This window comes from Emydura macquarii, unplaced genomic scaffold (genome assembly GCF_026122565.2).
Source record: "Emydura macquarii macquarii isolate MOO-44397 ecotype Brisbane River unplaced genomic scaffold, CSIRO-AGI_Emac_v2 contig_1876, whole genome shotgun sequence".
In the NCBI taxonomy this organism is placed as follows: Eukaryota; Metazoa; Chordata; order Testudines; family Chelidae; genus Emydura; species Emydura macquarii.
In genome coordinates this window covers 6,258,333-6,275,893 of record NW_027132013.1, presented here as the reverse complement: position 1 = coordinate 6,275,893, position 17,561 = coordinate 6,258,333, and the positions used below count along the sequence as shown (strand labels likewise).

The 17,561-nt window shown below is 40.4% G+C and overlaps 1 protein-coding gene across 3 annotated transcripts in view; it reads right to left on the bottom strand.

Moving 5' to 3' along the window:
- Positions 1 to 3,195: 3,195 nt before the first annotated feature.
- LDLRAD3 (low density lipoprotein receptor class A domain containing 3) overlaps positions 3,196 to 17,561 on the bottom strand; it is a 153,854-nt gene continuing 139,488 nt past the window's right edge. For all 3 annotated transcript variants that reach the window (XM_067558109.1, XM_067558105.1, XM_067558108.1), the window contains 2 exons: positions 8,500 to 8,845; positions 3,196 to 6,270 (listed from right to left, as the gene is read on the bottom strand). In XM_067558109.1, the coding sequence (XP_067414210.1) occupies positions 6,009 to 6,270; positions 8,500 to 8,845 (608 nt within the window). In that variant the 3' untranslated portion in view covers positions 3,196 to 6,008. The remainder of the gene's footprint in view (positions 6,271 to 8,499; positions 8,846 to 17,561) is intronic.

The window sequence follows — 17,561 nt, the reverse complement described above, 5'->3', positions numbered from 1 at the left end:
AATAAGTTCCCATCTTGTAGTAACACTCCATTTCCACAAATAAAGAACCACCAAGATGGAGAAGAGATGTATTCCTAGCCCCGTATCCTTCAAGAATTTGATAAATAATCAAATGTGCAACAATGCACAAGCTGCTATCATACAGGTTAGTCTAATGTGTCTTGTTACCAAAAAAATTCCAACATTGAACTGGAAAAGCACAATCTCATTTTACAACCCTATTTAAATGCCCAATCCCCATTTAAAACACACTTCTTCCCAATAAAGAGATAAATACACCCTTCGCTGGAAGGGAAACAAAAACACACCCCTAGAATGCATTTTTTTAAAAAGTCCAAAGGGATCATCTCAATTCAAATTTACATGAATATACACACCCAAAAAGAATATCTTATTTATACATGACAGTGACTGATACAGTGGGCAGAAGGAGCAGATGACATGATGTCCACTTAGTACATGTGCCCTGGCAGTGGAAGACAGTGTTTCCAGAGCATGGCTGTTTGCACATGCTTCTGGTGTCTGAGAATACCTATTTACACGTGGTGAAATTCACCCCGTGAAGATGACCTGCACAATGGATATGTACCACATAAGTCCCACTTAAGCCCTATGGCTGAATTTCACCCTGTACCTTAGGGGACTTCCAAAAACGTATTAGACGTATGCAGTGGAAACATTAAGAACCTTTGAATAATAATTTTTAGAAATGTGGAGTAACATCTCAAATGCCAGTGATATGAACAGGGACAGGAAGCACACAGAATAATTCAGATGCTTTTTTATGTAGCATTTTAATAAAAGACTGTTCAAAGGAAAGGCAGCAGAGTCTCAAGATCACAGAACTGGTCTGGGAGTCAGAAATTGAATTTATTCTCCAGTTTTGCCAACTCAGTTTTGTGCGTCCATTTGTTTATTTGTAAAATAAGAACTGGATATTAGCTACATGCCAAAGACCATATTTATCTCTCCAGTGGGCTATAAGGACAGATCACTTAACTGTCCACTCAGCCTTGTATGAGAAAGCATAAATAACTGCACTGCGTGAGCTTCTACTAAAGGTGAATTTGGCCCTACGTTTGTGTGCTGTGATATTTAAGCAGCATTCCTCAGCTTTTACAATTCAGGATGGTGTGACCCTCAGAGCCCCTCAATGCTAATTGACTAAGAGTTCACTGTTTGGTTACAGCAACTTCTATCAGGCCTGACAAACTTACTATATCTAACACATTGCTGTCATACTATTTATCTGCAATAAAGGTCATGGGAGATACCAAATGAAAGCTTACATTCTACTGGTCATCAGAAGCACTGTGTGATGTGTGTGTGATATTTAAGAAGTTGTATGCATTGAAAATATTTTTAAAACTCTGTAAGCATTGATAAACAAGTTTTTACTAGACAAAGGAATGTTGTTTTACCTGTCTGCCTAGGTCTTCCATAGAAATTAAGCAGGATAAGCCAAATATAATGGGAGTAACCTTTGCCGCTGATATAAACAGAAGGAACCGGTTACAGGAAGACGAGAAAGCAGCATGGCATCAGCAGACTGGAGAACATTCCACTAAAGAACACCCTAACTAGAGGAGAGGTGATACCATGAAAAATCTGGATTCTGATTTGGCTGAAAATCAGCGAACACTGCAGAAAGTTTGATAGTGAAACACCATTTTAGACAAAGGAGTGTAGAATACCAAAGTTATGTTTAGTTTCTTTGAAGTGTATTATACTTTTGTTTTACTTGTAACCAATTCGGTTTCCATTATTCTTACTCAGCATCAATTAAATCTCTGTTCTTTATTAAGACATTTATTCTTGGTTTTATTATAAATTCACCTCAGTTCTGTATATTAAATAAAGCTAAAGTGACTCCTCGGCTAACTCGAAGAGGGGTGTGTGTGTACTGTTGTCTCTTTAGAGATACCAAATTTGGTAATTTCTGTGAGTGACCAGTGACGGGGGTGAATTCTGCAGGGGAACACACTTCAAAGGAGCTTGGGGAGCACCTAGCGTTAACCTGCAAGGCGAAGTAAAGGCTGGCAGAGCTTCTGAGGAGATTGTCTGGGGTGGCTAACAGACAGGAGTGACACCCACTTTAGCACCAGCAAGTCTTTCTCACACACAGACGGGGGGACGGAGGTAATAATGTAACCAACATTCCTGAATGCCCTTAAGAAAGATGGGCTTTCCAGAGACCACGTGGAAATGTTGCTGATAATTAGCTTGATGTGCAAGCAGAGATATCAATGATGTTCTAGTTTTATGGTGCTTTCTACTGCACTCTCTCACTTTTAAAGCCAGCTACATTTGTAGAATTCATCCACATTCCTGGCTCCAATAAACTACAGTGAAGGAGACCGAACTGATGCCTATGATACATGTGTAAATGTAATGATGACAAATGCTCGATCCTGTGAATCTTTGGAACTATAAACTAAACAAGTTTTCCCAAGATCAGTTTGGACTTCTGCTCCAAAAGCCTCAAACTGAAAGAAGTTATTGAAAAAGAAAAATTTGCCTTCATTTCCATGGTCTTGTTTCACCTCTCTTATCCCTATTTTATGCCTATGTGCAACAGGCATAAATCTGGAGTAAGGCACTAATGTATCAGAAGAAACAGATACGACTATTTTTTAGGGCTGATTTCCATCCGGATATGAGAAAGGGCACCATCATCTGTATCGTATATAAAAGTGAACCATAGGAATATAGTGGCATTTAAAGTAGCAGCAACAGGGAAAGCTTAGCTTTCTTCCTTCCACACTGACTCACTGTACCTACAACACTGTTTTTTACAATGGCATTTAAACACTGTTTCACTTATGGTCCACACATTTCAGATGGAAATATTCCAAGAATGAGAACATAAAATGGGAGAGAGAAATACTGGGCTGAATTAATGCCTTGCATAATTCCACTGCGCTTGTGTTTTTATGCAGAAACTTAAATTTCAACCAGGGAAACTATGAATAATAATAGCAAATGTTGTAGAAAATAAATGGTTTTCCACATGACACAATATTTTTTAGTATGAAATTTAAGTATTGTTTCCAAAGATATCAGAAAGATATCTATGCTGGTGAAATACAGTTATATACACACACATACATATGCATCCCCCCCCCCCCCCCCCATTTTATATTATGTACAAAGCCATATGTGTATGCATGGATATATATTTTATAGGCCGTGCTGGCAGTATGCCTATTACTACGGTTGCCCGATACTTTTCATTATAGGACTCTGTCTTCCCTTTGCTTATAGCTTTTCCAAACTCTAGCCATTCAGGCTGAAATTTTCCATGCCAGATGTCTGCCTCTGGCTGATTTTTTTTTTTTTTTTATTTAAAGTTTCAGCCAAAACAGCCCAGCAGTTTCAGAGAACAACCTTAGGGGGGAAAATACATTGTTTTGCCATGTTAAAACAATTCTTTCAACCACTTTGTTGAGAAGTGTTAGTGGCTCCCATGTGTTGGAGCAGGGACTTGAAAATTGTCAGGAGGTGGGCCTTTGTATTCAGGCATATGCCTTTTGCCTTCCTGTGAAAAAAACATCCAAATTTGAAAACCTCAATTCACTCAATAAAGACTTCTCATAGCTTCAAAGTTAACATTTCCAAAGATGTTGTTCACATTGAGCATGCTCCACCCCAGGGATTGAGGGGCGCGGGGCAAGTGGGACTTCCCTGCAATTGCTGGGCCCGACTGCTGTAGACAGGGGTTGGGTTGGGCATTGGAATGGACAGCAGGGAGCAGTGAAGCCCTCCTGGAGCTCAGGCAGCATGAAGGGGGGGAACCACCTGACTCAAACACAGAGAGGACAAGAGCCAAACAAGTCAGGGAGGGAGACAGACTGGCTGGGCAAGGAGACTGGGAGCTGAGATGAGCTAAAGTGAGAGACAACAGATCTGAGGAAGACCTGAAGTGTGGGGGGAGAAATGGGACTGGCCAGGCAAACAGACTGAAACAAGGAACCAGGGAGAGGGGAAAGACTGGGACAAAGAACCATGTAGTGGGTGAGAAAAGGCTAAGAAGGAGGAGGATCCTTGGCAGGGTGAAGAGAAACTGGATGAGCAGCCAGGAATGGGGGAACACTGGAGCTGATGGCCAGGAGAGGGAGACGAGGATTCTTTGGACAAGGACACTGGCAGGGGATGAGAAGCCGGAGAAGTGGAGATTGGCATTAGCTAGGCAATAAAAATGCAACTGGGACTAGGAGCTGGGGTGAAGAAAAGACCGAACAGGGACAAGTCGGAGAAGATGGGACAAAAAGCATTGCATGGGAGGAATTGGCAGAAGGGTCTGCAAGCCATAGAGGACACTTCCCTCAAGAGCTTGGAATGAAGCCCAAGGTTCCTGAGTCTCACCACCCCTCTGCTGTCAGCAAACATCTGTGAAACCCACTGGCAAAGTGTGTCCCATCCCCCTCTAGGATAACAACTTACCACCTCTATCAGTTACTCCATTAGCTCAAGTGGCACAAGTCTGTGCAGTGAATCTAAAGGCTCCAACCCCATTGATGACCCATGCTAGATGTCAGTATGATGCCACATATGGGAATTTGTTTCTTCAGTTTGCTTTTTTAAAAACACATGAAATGGCACACAAAATAATTACATTAAAAACATTAAGGTTGCTAATCAAGCACTCAAAAGTTAGGATATGCCAGAATTAAGGTTGCGTGTGCAAATTTAGTTTGGCTTCTTTGAGCATATATGCATTATGATACAGTATTAAACTACATAATCGCATACTATTTTTCCACAAGATGCACCTGCTGTGGGGATAAATCGGGGCTGTGCAGTAAAAAAAACCCTGATCTTTAGGACTCCTGGCTTGTTTACTACAGAAGCTGGAAGGTGTGTAATGGATGAGTCAGGTGTTTGTAGAAGAGAAACGATGGTCTTATGGTTAAGGCATTTGAAAATTGCCCTGATGAATTGGAATTCTATCCCTGCCTTTGCCACAGAGTTCCTATATGACATTGGGCAAGCCAATTAAACCAAATTTTTCACAGGAGGCACTAACTGGGTGCCTGACTTGAGACCCTGGGATCTGACCTGCAGGATTGCTGAGAACTCACAGCTGCAACTGAAGACAACTAGAGGTATGTTTTAAGATATAAAGTGCTACAGAATGTTAAGTGCTCTGAAAAATCAGGTCCAAGGTGTCTCAAATTGGACACCCAAAATTAGTGGACACTTTTTATCTTAATCTTTCTATGCCTCACTTCCCATCTGTAAAATGGGGATAATGCTACTTCATCTCAGAGTTGTGAAAATAACTTCATTTAATGTTTGTGAAGCTTCTCAGATACTATAGTGATAAGTACCATAGAAAACCCATGAGGAAATTAATAATTGTCTTCACAGCAGAGTTTGAGTAGTGTGCAATAAATACGGCTTAGAGCCACACATTGAACAATGAAGATAAAACAAAATATTGAATAGTTGTTCACTAATGAGCACAATCCATCCTGTGCATGCAAAGAGGCAGGGATCCTGTGGAAAAAAATAGTGTGTGATCATGTAATTAAAGATTGTACCTCAATGTATACACACAAGGGGATCAAATTAAGGTGGCCCAGGCAACCTAAATTCTATCATTTCCTATATTTTGAGTGCTTGATTTGGCAACCTTAATGTTCTTTTAACAGGTTTTTGTGTGTAATACCTCTACATTTTACACATGCACATATATACATACATATACAGTACGTACACCCTGATATACATTAAATCACAAAGTCTTAAGTATTCAACGATTTGAACTGGAATCCCAGAGTTAACCCCTCTCCTCTACCAACTCTGGGCAGGTCAGATGTGAACCTGGATCTACAACTCATGGCTCTGGCCTTTGCCTGTGATGAGCCCAAACAACATCTGTGAAAATTGGGGAAGTTTGGATTTGGATTCAAATTAAATCCCATTCTGAACATCACAGCTCAGGCCCATCTCTGATGGTAACAAGCCACAGCAGACTAACCCATATACCCTTTTCAATACCCCCGTCACATTTCTCCTTCAGCAACAGGATGGATCAGAGTGTCATTTTGCTCAGGTGTTCTCTCATGAAGCATTCTGCGATGGTCCATACTATTACTGACACCTCTTGTCCGACTGCTGCCTGTGCTCAAGGGGCTTCCTGCCACTGGGGTGTCTGTGCTCTCCATGCTTCCTGTCCGAGATCGGTAAGGAGGGAGATCTGTCTGACTCTGGGACTCAGAATCTGAGCAGTAAGGGGGTGGAGAAAGATCAAACCAAGGGGGTCGGCTGCAAATACAAGAGAGTAACAATGTTACTGAAGACTATGGCACAGAGGGAAATAGAACAAAATTCTGGAGCTCGTTGTAACAGATTATGAGTTTCTATCCCAACATAAGAAAAAAAAGTGATAAAACAACAACATTTCTATACCAACATCTGAAAATCTCAAAGTGCTTTGCAAACACTATGAGGAAATTCATCCCTGTGCAGAAGGGCCAGTCCAAGACCTATGCACCACCAACAGAAGGGATGTTACACTTGTGTCTTGGTCAAGTTCCAATGTGGACAGTTACATTTTGCCTCCCTACATTTTCTCTGTTGTTTCGCTTTCCACAGAATAATCACTTCCTGTCCTAAACTATTATGTACTGTGCACTGTCAAATAGCTGCCCCGCTTCACCCCAAAGATGGCTTCAACTCAGCAATTCCCGCATAACAATTACACATCTAAAAAAGAATGTAGGGATAATTCAGGACAAAGGGAGATGTATACATTTTAAACTAGGGCTGCTGGTGGTTATCAGTAACCTAAGTTAGTGGTGATCAAAATCTGGACAGCTGGACAGTTAGTTGGGCTGAGTCCAATTTCCAGTAGAGAGAGTTGTCACTACGACAAGTTATCACCACTACTGCAAGTTTCAGCAGAGATCCATGAATGAGCACGAACACTGAATTATTCTGTCACCCCTAGACTCCAAAGTCAGTGTTGGAGAACACTGAAAGAGCATCATGGGGATGCATCCAATGCCAGACCTGTTCTGTTCATAAACAGAGGACATTAGGCTCTAGAGCTTTCAGCTGGACACCATTTACAGGCACTGAATTAATTTACCAATTTACAAAGAGAGATGAAAAACTGGGGGCCGTGTATATAAGCCTCTATAAACAAAGTCAGTGGTGTTACTATGGAAAAAAATAAGCAAAAAGCAATATTCAGACAGGGCACCACTACAGGCTTGTTGGAAAGAAAAGCACACTTAAATTCACATGCTTTTCAGGGTTCACAACTATATATTGTTTTCTGAATTTCTAAAGAAGTGGAGAAGTCTTACCTGTCTAACACTTTGGAAGCAAACCAGTGCCACCTATCTAGGGTTATTACTCTGAGTGCCTCATGCACTAAAGACTATCAGATACAATTTTTAGATTTTGTTTTGGCTAAGGATACCAGTGACCATAGGAGAAATCCTGCAGCCCTTACCTAAGCAAGACTCCTTGACTTCAGAAGGAGTGCTACAGAATCTGGTCCTGTGCATTTACACTCTGAGCATCTGAGATTTACTATGGAGCAAACTCAGGGTTTTCATACTTTGTTCCCAGATTGGCATGAAGTAACATTGCTGAAGTGATTGTTTTCCTCCATATTCCTGTCATCCCTTTAGCACCCCAAAGAGCCATAGAGACTGATTCCTTGTGACAAGAGCAGAAGTAACCCCAAAAGAGATGTGTACTCAGGTGATGCCCCTTGAACCCTTATATCTCTTTTATGCCACTGGCTGCACAGAGGCCTGTGGACCATTAATTCTGCAGGTTAAGGTGGGGCGGAGGGGGAGAGGAGAAGAGACCTCTTTTCCTGTGTACACAGAGAGGCAAACTGAATTTGTTCCCATGTAAGTGAACAATCAATAGTTACAGGTAGGCTTGGCAGAATTTGTTGTTGTTTTTTTTTAATAATTTGATGGATAAATCAATGTTTATTTTAAAGTATTTTTTTCAATTTCTACTGATTTAAATTTTCACAGTTGCAGGAAATCATGGCGTGGGGGTCAGACAATGGGGTGAGGTCAGACAATTATTTAATAACAGTAGACAATGACATTCAAAAAGTTGAAGCTTTATAGCTATGAAGAAACAAACGGTCAGCACCATGTCAAAATATACAAAGCAAATATACTTAAATAAAAGTCTAGTAAAGTTGTCAAGGAGCATTTTTTTTTTTTTTTTTTTTTTGCCTATCCATAAATTTTGATCATTACTGATGGAAATAATTCTTTATCACTTTGTATGTATACGGTGAAAGCAATATTTATCGATAAAATCTAATCCTTCCAAACCTAGTTACACAGCAGTGACAGAATGAGAACATAGGAAACATTTCTACCCTGTAAAATAAAACAACGATCATAAATGCTACGATGAGAACACATGGGAAGCATGAGAATTCCCACAGAATCTAAGAATTGCAATCACTAGCATATCTTTCAGGATGGAACTCTTAGCACCTTACATACATACCTTTGGTCTAGCACAGCCTCTGAATATGATGGTGGAGAATCCAGATCCAGTGGCCTGTGGCAGGCCTGGTTGGACATGTACTGAATTCCATTGTTGACATTGTAGGTGACGCTGCAATGGTGTGGATGATCGAGGACCACCAGTCTTGACAGGAGGACAGGGTGCTGGAGCCGATGCACAGGCAGGCTCATGAGGTTGTTGCGTTTTCGTTGGTGGTGCAAAACCAAGGCAAGGAAGGCCACCACCAGCACAAAGATAACTGAGCTGCCAATTATAGCATAGGTGATGCTGGGATAATAGAGCAGCTCGTTCTCTGAGGTCACATAATCCTGTCCACTGCCAGCCTCTGCAAGACACAGAAAAGGAGGAGGGAAAGCTTGAGATGAGTCTCAGTGTAGAATATTGTGCTTGTCGTCAGCTGTTTTCTGCTAATGTACCATGTGACATACTGTGTGACTGGCTTCCATCTGAAGTTTCTTCCTTCTTAGAACTGTAGAAAAATGTGCATGTACAAACCAAACACTGGCTCACAGTCATGCAGACCCCCCTCGGATGCACTAGAAGGAGATCGCAAACCAGCTGGGGAAGAGGAAATACACTATGCATTGGAGACTGTCTTGGAATCATTCACCTTGTGATCGTGCATGTGCTTTTGTTATCAACTCCACCCTCTCTTCTGGCCAATACAGCAGTATTTTTCAGGGTTAAGGTGAGGACAGTGTGGGGATAGCCCCCGTCCTTTGAAAGTATATTCAACAAAAACAGTGTGAACTGAATCAGACAGATCAGAGATGAAAAGGCCTATTGTTAATGTTAAAAAATAACTTCCATAGCACTGTAAATTTATATGATGTTTTACTAACAAACAGTGACCAGATTCTCTGTCCCAGAGAATTTATAATCTAAGACAAATACAAGCAAAGATACCGGACGATTGTTCAGTTAAGGGTGGCTGCTGGAATAATTGATGATCAGAAGGACAACTACTAGAAGAAACAGGATTTGAAAGAGAGAGAGAGTATGAGGGAAGGAGGGAGGAACTATAAGCGCACTTTGGACAAAATAAGGGGACAATTCCAGGTGTATAAAGTAAACTGGAAGGAGTAAGGCCAAGCGTGCAAGAGAGACCAAGAGAATAGTAAAGCAAATGAATTAGGACAAATACAAAGAGCATGGGGAGGGATAGGCAGAAATGAGAACAGAGTGGCGCAAATTTACATAGGACCTGTAGGTTAACTTTAATTTCACATGGTAGAACATGGCAGTGAGTAGGGAGTGGATTGAGACTTTTATCAGCTGTATTTTGGGTCAATTACAGGGATAGAGAAGAAACAGGAAGGCTGGACAGGAAAAGGTTACAGTAATTTGAGCATCTTGTTGACCGAGATTTAATTAGTGGAGGCCAATAAAAAAAACCAACAACTAATTTTGCAGATATTAACACAGCAGCAGCATCGGGATTTAATAAGAAACATGATATGGGAGAATAAGGAGAGAGGAGAAAAAGTGTCTACGCAGGCTGTGGACCTGCAAGACAAAAAGTTATGGGAGGTAATATAAAGACAGCACTTGAGTTGATAACGTTCAGACCCAAGTGCTAACACTATTGTTATTTGTATTACAGTTGTGCCTTACTTGGGGCCCCATTGTTCTGGGTACCTTAGAAATGCATCCTAAGAGACCATCCCTATTGTGAAGAGTTTACAACCCAAACAACACAGGTGGGAGGGAAAACAGAGGCTCAAATAGGTGAAGTGACTCGTCCAAGGGCAGCAGCAGAGCCAGAAATGGAAACAAATGTCCTTGCCACTGGAGCACACTGCCTCTCAGTAATATTTTTTGAAGAGTTAAGAGTTTTAGAGGACACCTCTCTTTATACAGCAATAATTAAATTCTACTGAAGTACAAGACAAAAACATCCCTCTACCTCATGCAAAAACAAAAGGAATGGGTAAAGGAGATAACTGCAGGAAAGCCATCCATCCAAACCCCACGTTCCTGACTAGACCACCAGGATCGCAAATGCTGACGGAGAATTCTTGTTCCATTTATCTGCCTACTTACACTAGCAAAACTAACAGCAGCCACCCAGTGTTCCATACTTTGCCAGTTATGATTTCTCTAATAGTGAAACAAACTACAACAAAGACGTCTATTCAATTTCACAAAGATTTGAAGCGCTTTAATGAAATTTCAGGAAAGCTCATTGGATATCAGCCTGAGGATATTTGGCCTATTTCTCTTGGTGTTTCAGATTTCATATTGGTAATTTACTTTGATGATAAATGCAAAATACACACTTGACAGCAACGTTTAAAATAATTTCCCATTACTCAGGGAAGATAATGGAATTTAAAATGTCCCATTCTTTATGTTCAAATATCTCAGTGTTGAATAATGGATTTTTAAAAAAATTTTTTGGCACAAGAAGAGTGCCTGAGATGAGGAAACAATTTCCTGCCATCTTCTGAATTTGAAGAACTATTCCTAAAGCAAATAAACCAGGCTCATTGACAAGATCCTTATTACCACAACCAGAAAGTTCCTTTATGGGCCTATAACAATCCAAGTCCTGCCATGGAGCCATTCCAAGTTTCCATGACACACACTGTCAGACTTCAATGAACATCTTTATTAATGCTGCCAGTGCTGTGTTCCCCTCTACACACAAATGTGCTGGACTGAAAATTACCAACCACGGTTAGTTCTCTGGTTCACTTCAGTAAAATGAACTCAAGCCCGTACGCAGGAGTAATGTCGAAGCAAGTCAAGCAAGCAAACAAAGCAGAAGAAAGGTGCAAGGGAATTTACATTCATTAGTAAATGTATTTACAGCTCATCACATACTGGTGCTTCTTCAGTAATCCACTCCAGAATTCACCAGCTGAGTGGCTGAGTTCATGTCATATTACACAGGGATGGGCCAGTGTGGGGAAGACAGTGATAATCAGTTAACATGCCTCAACTCTAATTTGGACTTCTTCTGTCAGCCAACACTGTCACCCTCCAATGAAAAAATCCAATTGAGTTTCTTTAGCTGTTTAGTTTTAAGGTAATAAAGAGAACTACAACAATCTGGTTTTTGTGCTCATGTTTAGATCATGGATAATCCTGATGATTTTTATGTCCCAAATATTTATATTTTATTTGCAACAGATTTAAGGAAACTATAACCCCAGATTGAAGGCCAAAAACTAGCTATTATCTTGTGGTGCCTCCGTGTGAGGAAACTACAGACAGTATGAGGTCCCAGTGTTTTATTACCATTTACAATTAAACTTTCATTCAGCTCAGTTTGCAATTTGTGGAAGTTGGGTAAGAAGAGGACATCAGTGCAGAACTGAGACCTAATTAGTTACCAGGGGATTGCTTGGAGGCAGATTAGTCCCATACCTTTAATAAAAGTAGAAAAATGGGTGCAGTGCATTATAGGTCAACTTCTCTGGTAATAGAGGCATCCACATAGATACATAAACTTCAAACTAACAAGATTGGAATGAAAAGTTTCTGTATATCTCAACTGTCCAACTACATCACTGAAGAAATTACATCCAGGTTTCTCCACTTTTGCAGAGAAGGGGAGAAGATAATGGTCTGGGGAAACTATGAAGTGAAATACATCAATTTTATCTGGTATTATGCTAGTCTTCGTGCAACATTAATACAGACTGTAAATAATAACTTTGACTAAAAGGGTTTAATAAAGAACATCGGATACAGGTAAAGAGTAACAAAAAAACTACGTTTTATTTTTTAACAGGTTTGCAAAGCTGGGCACAACTCCAGAACAAAAATCTATTCTGTAAGGAGCGCACCCCCCCTTTCATTGTTTAACAGTTTATATTCCCTATCCCAGACGAGAAAATCCCTCCCTTCGTTCCCCAATGGCTGGGTAATAAAAGGTTTACAACTTTCGCGACCGCCTATTACATACATTTTCTTCCACATACAACATATACATCCATGTTCATGCTAATAAGCGAATTTTCTATGCAAGGTGTGTGCTAATATTCTATTACCTTATTACGCATGCGCCTTTTAAATTTACCTCTTGCTCTCTGTCTAATGGTTTTCTTCAAGCTGACATTCTTTCACTTATCAGATAAGAAAACTTTCCCTCCCTTTTACCCGTCTGATGAAATTCCTGAAGCCAGAATTTATGACTAGATAAGTGCTTCTTCCTTCAGCAGAGGGTGAGAGAAAAAAACTCCCTTTCTTTATCAGAGGGCGAAAGAAAGACAGACTCCCTTTCTTTAGCAGAGGGTTAACCCATTGTTTTCCTAAACTAATTTCCTAATATTGGAACCATGAATTCCTTTTCTATTACTACAACTATTTTATTTCTTTTAGACTCTTAACTCTTTCACAGACCCAATCTACAGAGGGTACAGGTGCATAACAGTTCATATGCAGATGGTTTCTAAAACATGCTGAAATATCATGGTTAAACATTACCTAGGGTATTTGTTTCCATTAATTTATTAGGAAATCTCCGCTACTTAGCAGGTTTTTAAAGTTTCTTTCCTGTGTTCCTATCCAGTTCATTGTACTTCCCTGGAAGCTGCTACAACCACAGTAATCTAAGAGAGACACACACCAGATCTAGTTTATTTAGGCGGGAACTCTGCCTTGAGCATTAGCCAATTCCTGATGCTTTAGAGAAAGGCATCCCTCCTGCCTCCTCGCCTAAAAAAATCTTGCTGAAAACTTCAGCATCTTTCTCCCTTTCCAGGAACAGGCACGCTCTGCTCACTTCCTACTCCACTTGTGGGGATCAAGGTTGGGTGCAAAAAGCATCAGCTACTGTCAAGAGATCCTATTCTCATACCCTGTGGTGGGCAATAGGGGTCCCAGGATTGTAGAGTCAATAGTTTAACTTTTTTCTCCTAGCTTTAGACAATCTGACATAATGGAAACTTACTGGTGTTTTCTTCATTTTGGTGCTGTTTAAACAGAATAACCCTAAATCTCATCTTCCTGATGTATGGCTGTAGCGTGCCAAATTGATAAATCCAGAATGCAAAAGATGAGGGAGTCCTATCACATGATCCTGCTGTGTCGGTACTGTTTGGTTTGCAGTCTTTGAAAAGAAAAAGCTTCCAGTTCAAATAAAGATTAGAAGCAATAAGCATTTCTTAAAGGTCAGAAGGAAGACTATACCTCTTTAGATATAGACTCTTTAAATAAAGGGGGGGGGAGGGTTATGCAAGACTTTTCCATAGCTCTGCTATGAAAGATTTTTACAGCATGTTTTCTTCCTACAAGCCTGTTCATGTCAATACGTGCAAGAAATTTCTGATGAGATTTTTCTTCTTCATCAAAAACATTTGCAGAAGAAAAATATGCTATTGCTGTCTATATGCATATTTCAAAAATATTTCTGGAGTGCTTATGACAGACCTCTCCATCTAGTATACTTTATCCAGGAGGTCATTCAATAGGAGGAAGCCAGGCATGCTCTTCTCTCAGAAAGGATGCATCTAACTCATTTTTTTAAATTCACTCAATGCGTTGTCTTACCAAAACCTTTAATTTGAGGAGAAAGCTTTCTAGTGAGACACTGTAGGTGCAATGCTGCTTCCCATACATGTCCTTTTCAGTTCACACACAACTCCTGTATGCAGAATAGCGGGATGGCCAGCAGTTTTGCTTTATGAATTTTTTTACGAGCATGCATACGTACGGAGCACAATTTGATACACAGAGGGGTGTAAATAAGGATCCTTTGCTGCATCTTGACTGGATGCACGACAGTGGTTTAGAAAAATATATGACTCTAGTTCTGCTCTAATAACTTTCTGTAAATGTTTACACACTGCAAAAGTCGCTGAACTAAGTTTCTGGTAATGCAGTCATTTTTCCTTAGTGAGAAACAGACAGATACTACCCAGGCAGGTTTACAAAGCAACATCTGCTCTGCTGTTTCTTGCATTTCACAGAAAAAGTGGGCACGCTGATTTAACTCAAATTCATATTTTTCTTGTTAACATGATCTATATATTCTGATACCACCACATATAAACAGTTCATCATTGCCACTTATGCCTATTAAACCTTATTACCTAGGAAACGCTGAATGTGCAGTCTAGAAGCTACTGAGTGTAAGAAACTGTGAATAATTTAGGAAAAGGCTGATAAGGAAAACATTGAGTAGTGCTCAGAGGACTATTTTATTGACTTGAACAAATTTACTCTCTCAAAGTTTTAAAAGAGATCTGAGAGTAAGGGCATTAAGCCTGTCAGGCGCTGGGAGGAAGGGCTATTATTCATCTTTCACAAGCCTCTGCTCAAGCTTGGCTTTTTCACACTTCATCAGGGAGAAAGCTTTTGAAACACATAGTCGGAGCAGACATCTGTAGCCTTAATGAACATGAGTCACGGTCCATCTCCAACAAAGACACCACTGTAGCAACACATTTAAATTCCAATCAGTTCAAAAGTGTGGCTGCAGCTTTGGAAGGCTACAGGAGACAAAATTCAAACACAGACTGTTGTTAGCATGTTATTTGTTATTTGCAATGTGGTACAGGCTTCAATTAAGGGCCCAACCTCCCAAATTTCTCATCTTTGTATGGTTTCATGTTCCATTAAAACAAATCACACGTGGATTCCTTGCGCTGGACTGTCAGACTGCTGGTTATTCTGGTGTGGCCCATTTCAACAATTTCTGTATCTCTCTCTCTTTTTTTTTTTTTTTTTTTTGAAATTACAAATTGACCTGATCGATGTGTTCCCATAATGTCACTACATGGTTTTTCTTTAAGGAGGTCTAATTCAGGTAAGGAGGTGCCCTAAGATTTTAACTGGAGGTCTATGCAATATGCTTTCCCCTCACCTATACTTCCAGCAAAGTGGATGTTAGAACAGGGATTCGTGCCCTCATGCACTTAAAAGGAGAAGGGGCTCAGTACAAAGAGAATACCCTGTCCAATATTCTATGCTAGCATTTTACCTACGTAAGATTTAAAACCCTCTTGCCCTGACTGTGCAATACAAGAGCAGAGCTTATGACTGTCTCTGCAGCTGCTGGGTAGTACTGAATGAGCAGATGTTGACTCAGCAGATTGACGGTTAAGAGCCTCACCTCTCACATGCCCTCCTTTTTTATTTTAGACAAGGTTGAATAATTGTTCCATGCACTTCTTGCATCCCAATTTAAACGTTAAAGAAAAAAGGGCAGAGAAGCAAACTCAGCAAACAAGTAGAGAATTAAAAAATACTTAGCTGGAACCATGGCAACTAAAGTTCTAAAATTAACTTCAGGGTAATGTAAAAGCTTGTGAAGCCAGAATCTGCCAACAAACATGGAAACAAGGGCCCAGGTTTTGCAACTGGATGAAAGCCAAAGAGGAAATTAAAGTGTTACTGAATAACAAGGAGGACCATCCTACCATGATTATGAGCAGCACTTCCTGGACATATGATAGGCCAGTGGCTGGTGATCTGATTAATGCTGGCAGAATGGAAACAATGCACAAAACCTTGCACCAAACATAAAAAGGAAGAACATTCTCCTAATAATGCTCTCATCTGGTAACATGGAAGAGTTTAAATGCTTCTATTCCTATCTCATTCTTTTCTCTTCAAAATGGGCTGTGCATGTTGATACCATCAAGGAAGCTGCCTTGGACATGTCTTACATTAAAAAGTCTTGTCTGCGCTAGAGAAATTTACAAAATGACTCCTACCAGCAATAGCCTGGTGTACACAAAGCACTAGGGAAGTTTCCAACATTTTTACCATCAAGTTGCTTATATCTGCTTCATAACAGGTTGTCTCAAAATGCTCTTCTGCTTTCTAACCTCATGGAGATGCAGACTTACTAAATGGGGCAAGGTCTTTAGCTCAGAGAGAAAAAGTTGTACTCTTTTTGTAGGACAGATGAAAATGTTCTTGGCCATAGCAAGGAGCGTCCTAGGGTCTAACATCACACCTAAGTTGTGCATCTGTGTTATAAACGGTGGTCAGACTCCCTACACTAGCAGTGCTGGTATAAGTTCTGCAAAATTGCTGGCAGCTGACCCCAACCTACAGACATTATTTATGTGTTGTCTGGATCAAGCCACAGCCAGCATTCCCCAACTGCAGTGGAGATGATAAAAACTGTGTAGTGCTGTAACGAGGACTGTTAATCTGAAGGACCGACCTGTACCCCATTTTGAAGAATATGAGTTAAAAAGTATTTTGTATTCCTGAAAATTACGATAAGTAATTAATCAAAAAGATCTGCACCAACCCCATGACATAGTTGATCTCAAGGGTATAAGAAATACCCCCAATCTGAGTCAGAAGGCAGCAGAATGGTGCCAGAGAAGAGATTTCCATTAAGGAAGAGCAATTGGGGCTTGTCTACACTTACCTCAGAGATTTGGCGGCAGTCAACCGGAGTTATGCAAACTACACAAAAAACTTGCATAAGTCCCGTTGACTTCTCTGCTTCCATTCTGCGCGCTATGCCACTTGAGGACGTGGTCTTAATATATCGATTTCTGGATCGACTGAGTGGGTCTTCACTGACCGCTCAGTCGATCCAAATAAGTCGATCTGATGCGTCAGTGAAGACATAGCCTTAGATAACTCTAAGAAAAAGAAAAACAAATCAATGGGATCTGAGGGTAAGAATGTGTTAATGAGAAGATTAAAAAGTTGTGCATCTAACCCACAAAACACAGGAGGTCTCAAGTTGAGTCTCCCAGATCAGCCTCAGCTCCACTCCTTTAAGCAAATAAAGGCAGAACATTCAAATGGATTTTTTCACTAAATTCCTTTGGGGAGCAGAGGCCAATTGATGTGCAAGTGCATCAGCTTTTCTTTTGAAAAAGTTAGAGTAAAGAACTCTGAGGTACATAAGAGCGTGAAGATTGTATTTAGCACCCCACTTTTTGCCAAGGCAAGATGCTCCCCACAATATATTTTTCAGTGCTTTTTTTAGTCTAATTTAAAGCGCCTTTAGTAGCATAAAACAAATTATGAGAGAAAATAAAGAAACAACTTTCCCAAACCAGCAAAACAGTGGATTTAAATCATGAGGGGAGAAAGTCACCACCAGTCTGTGATGCTGG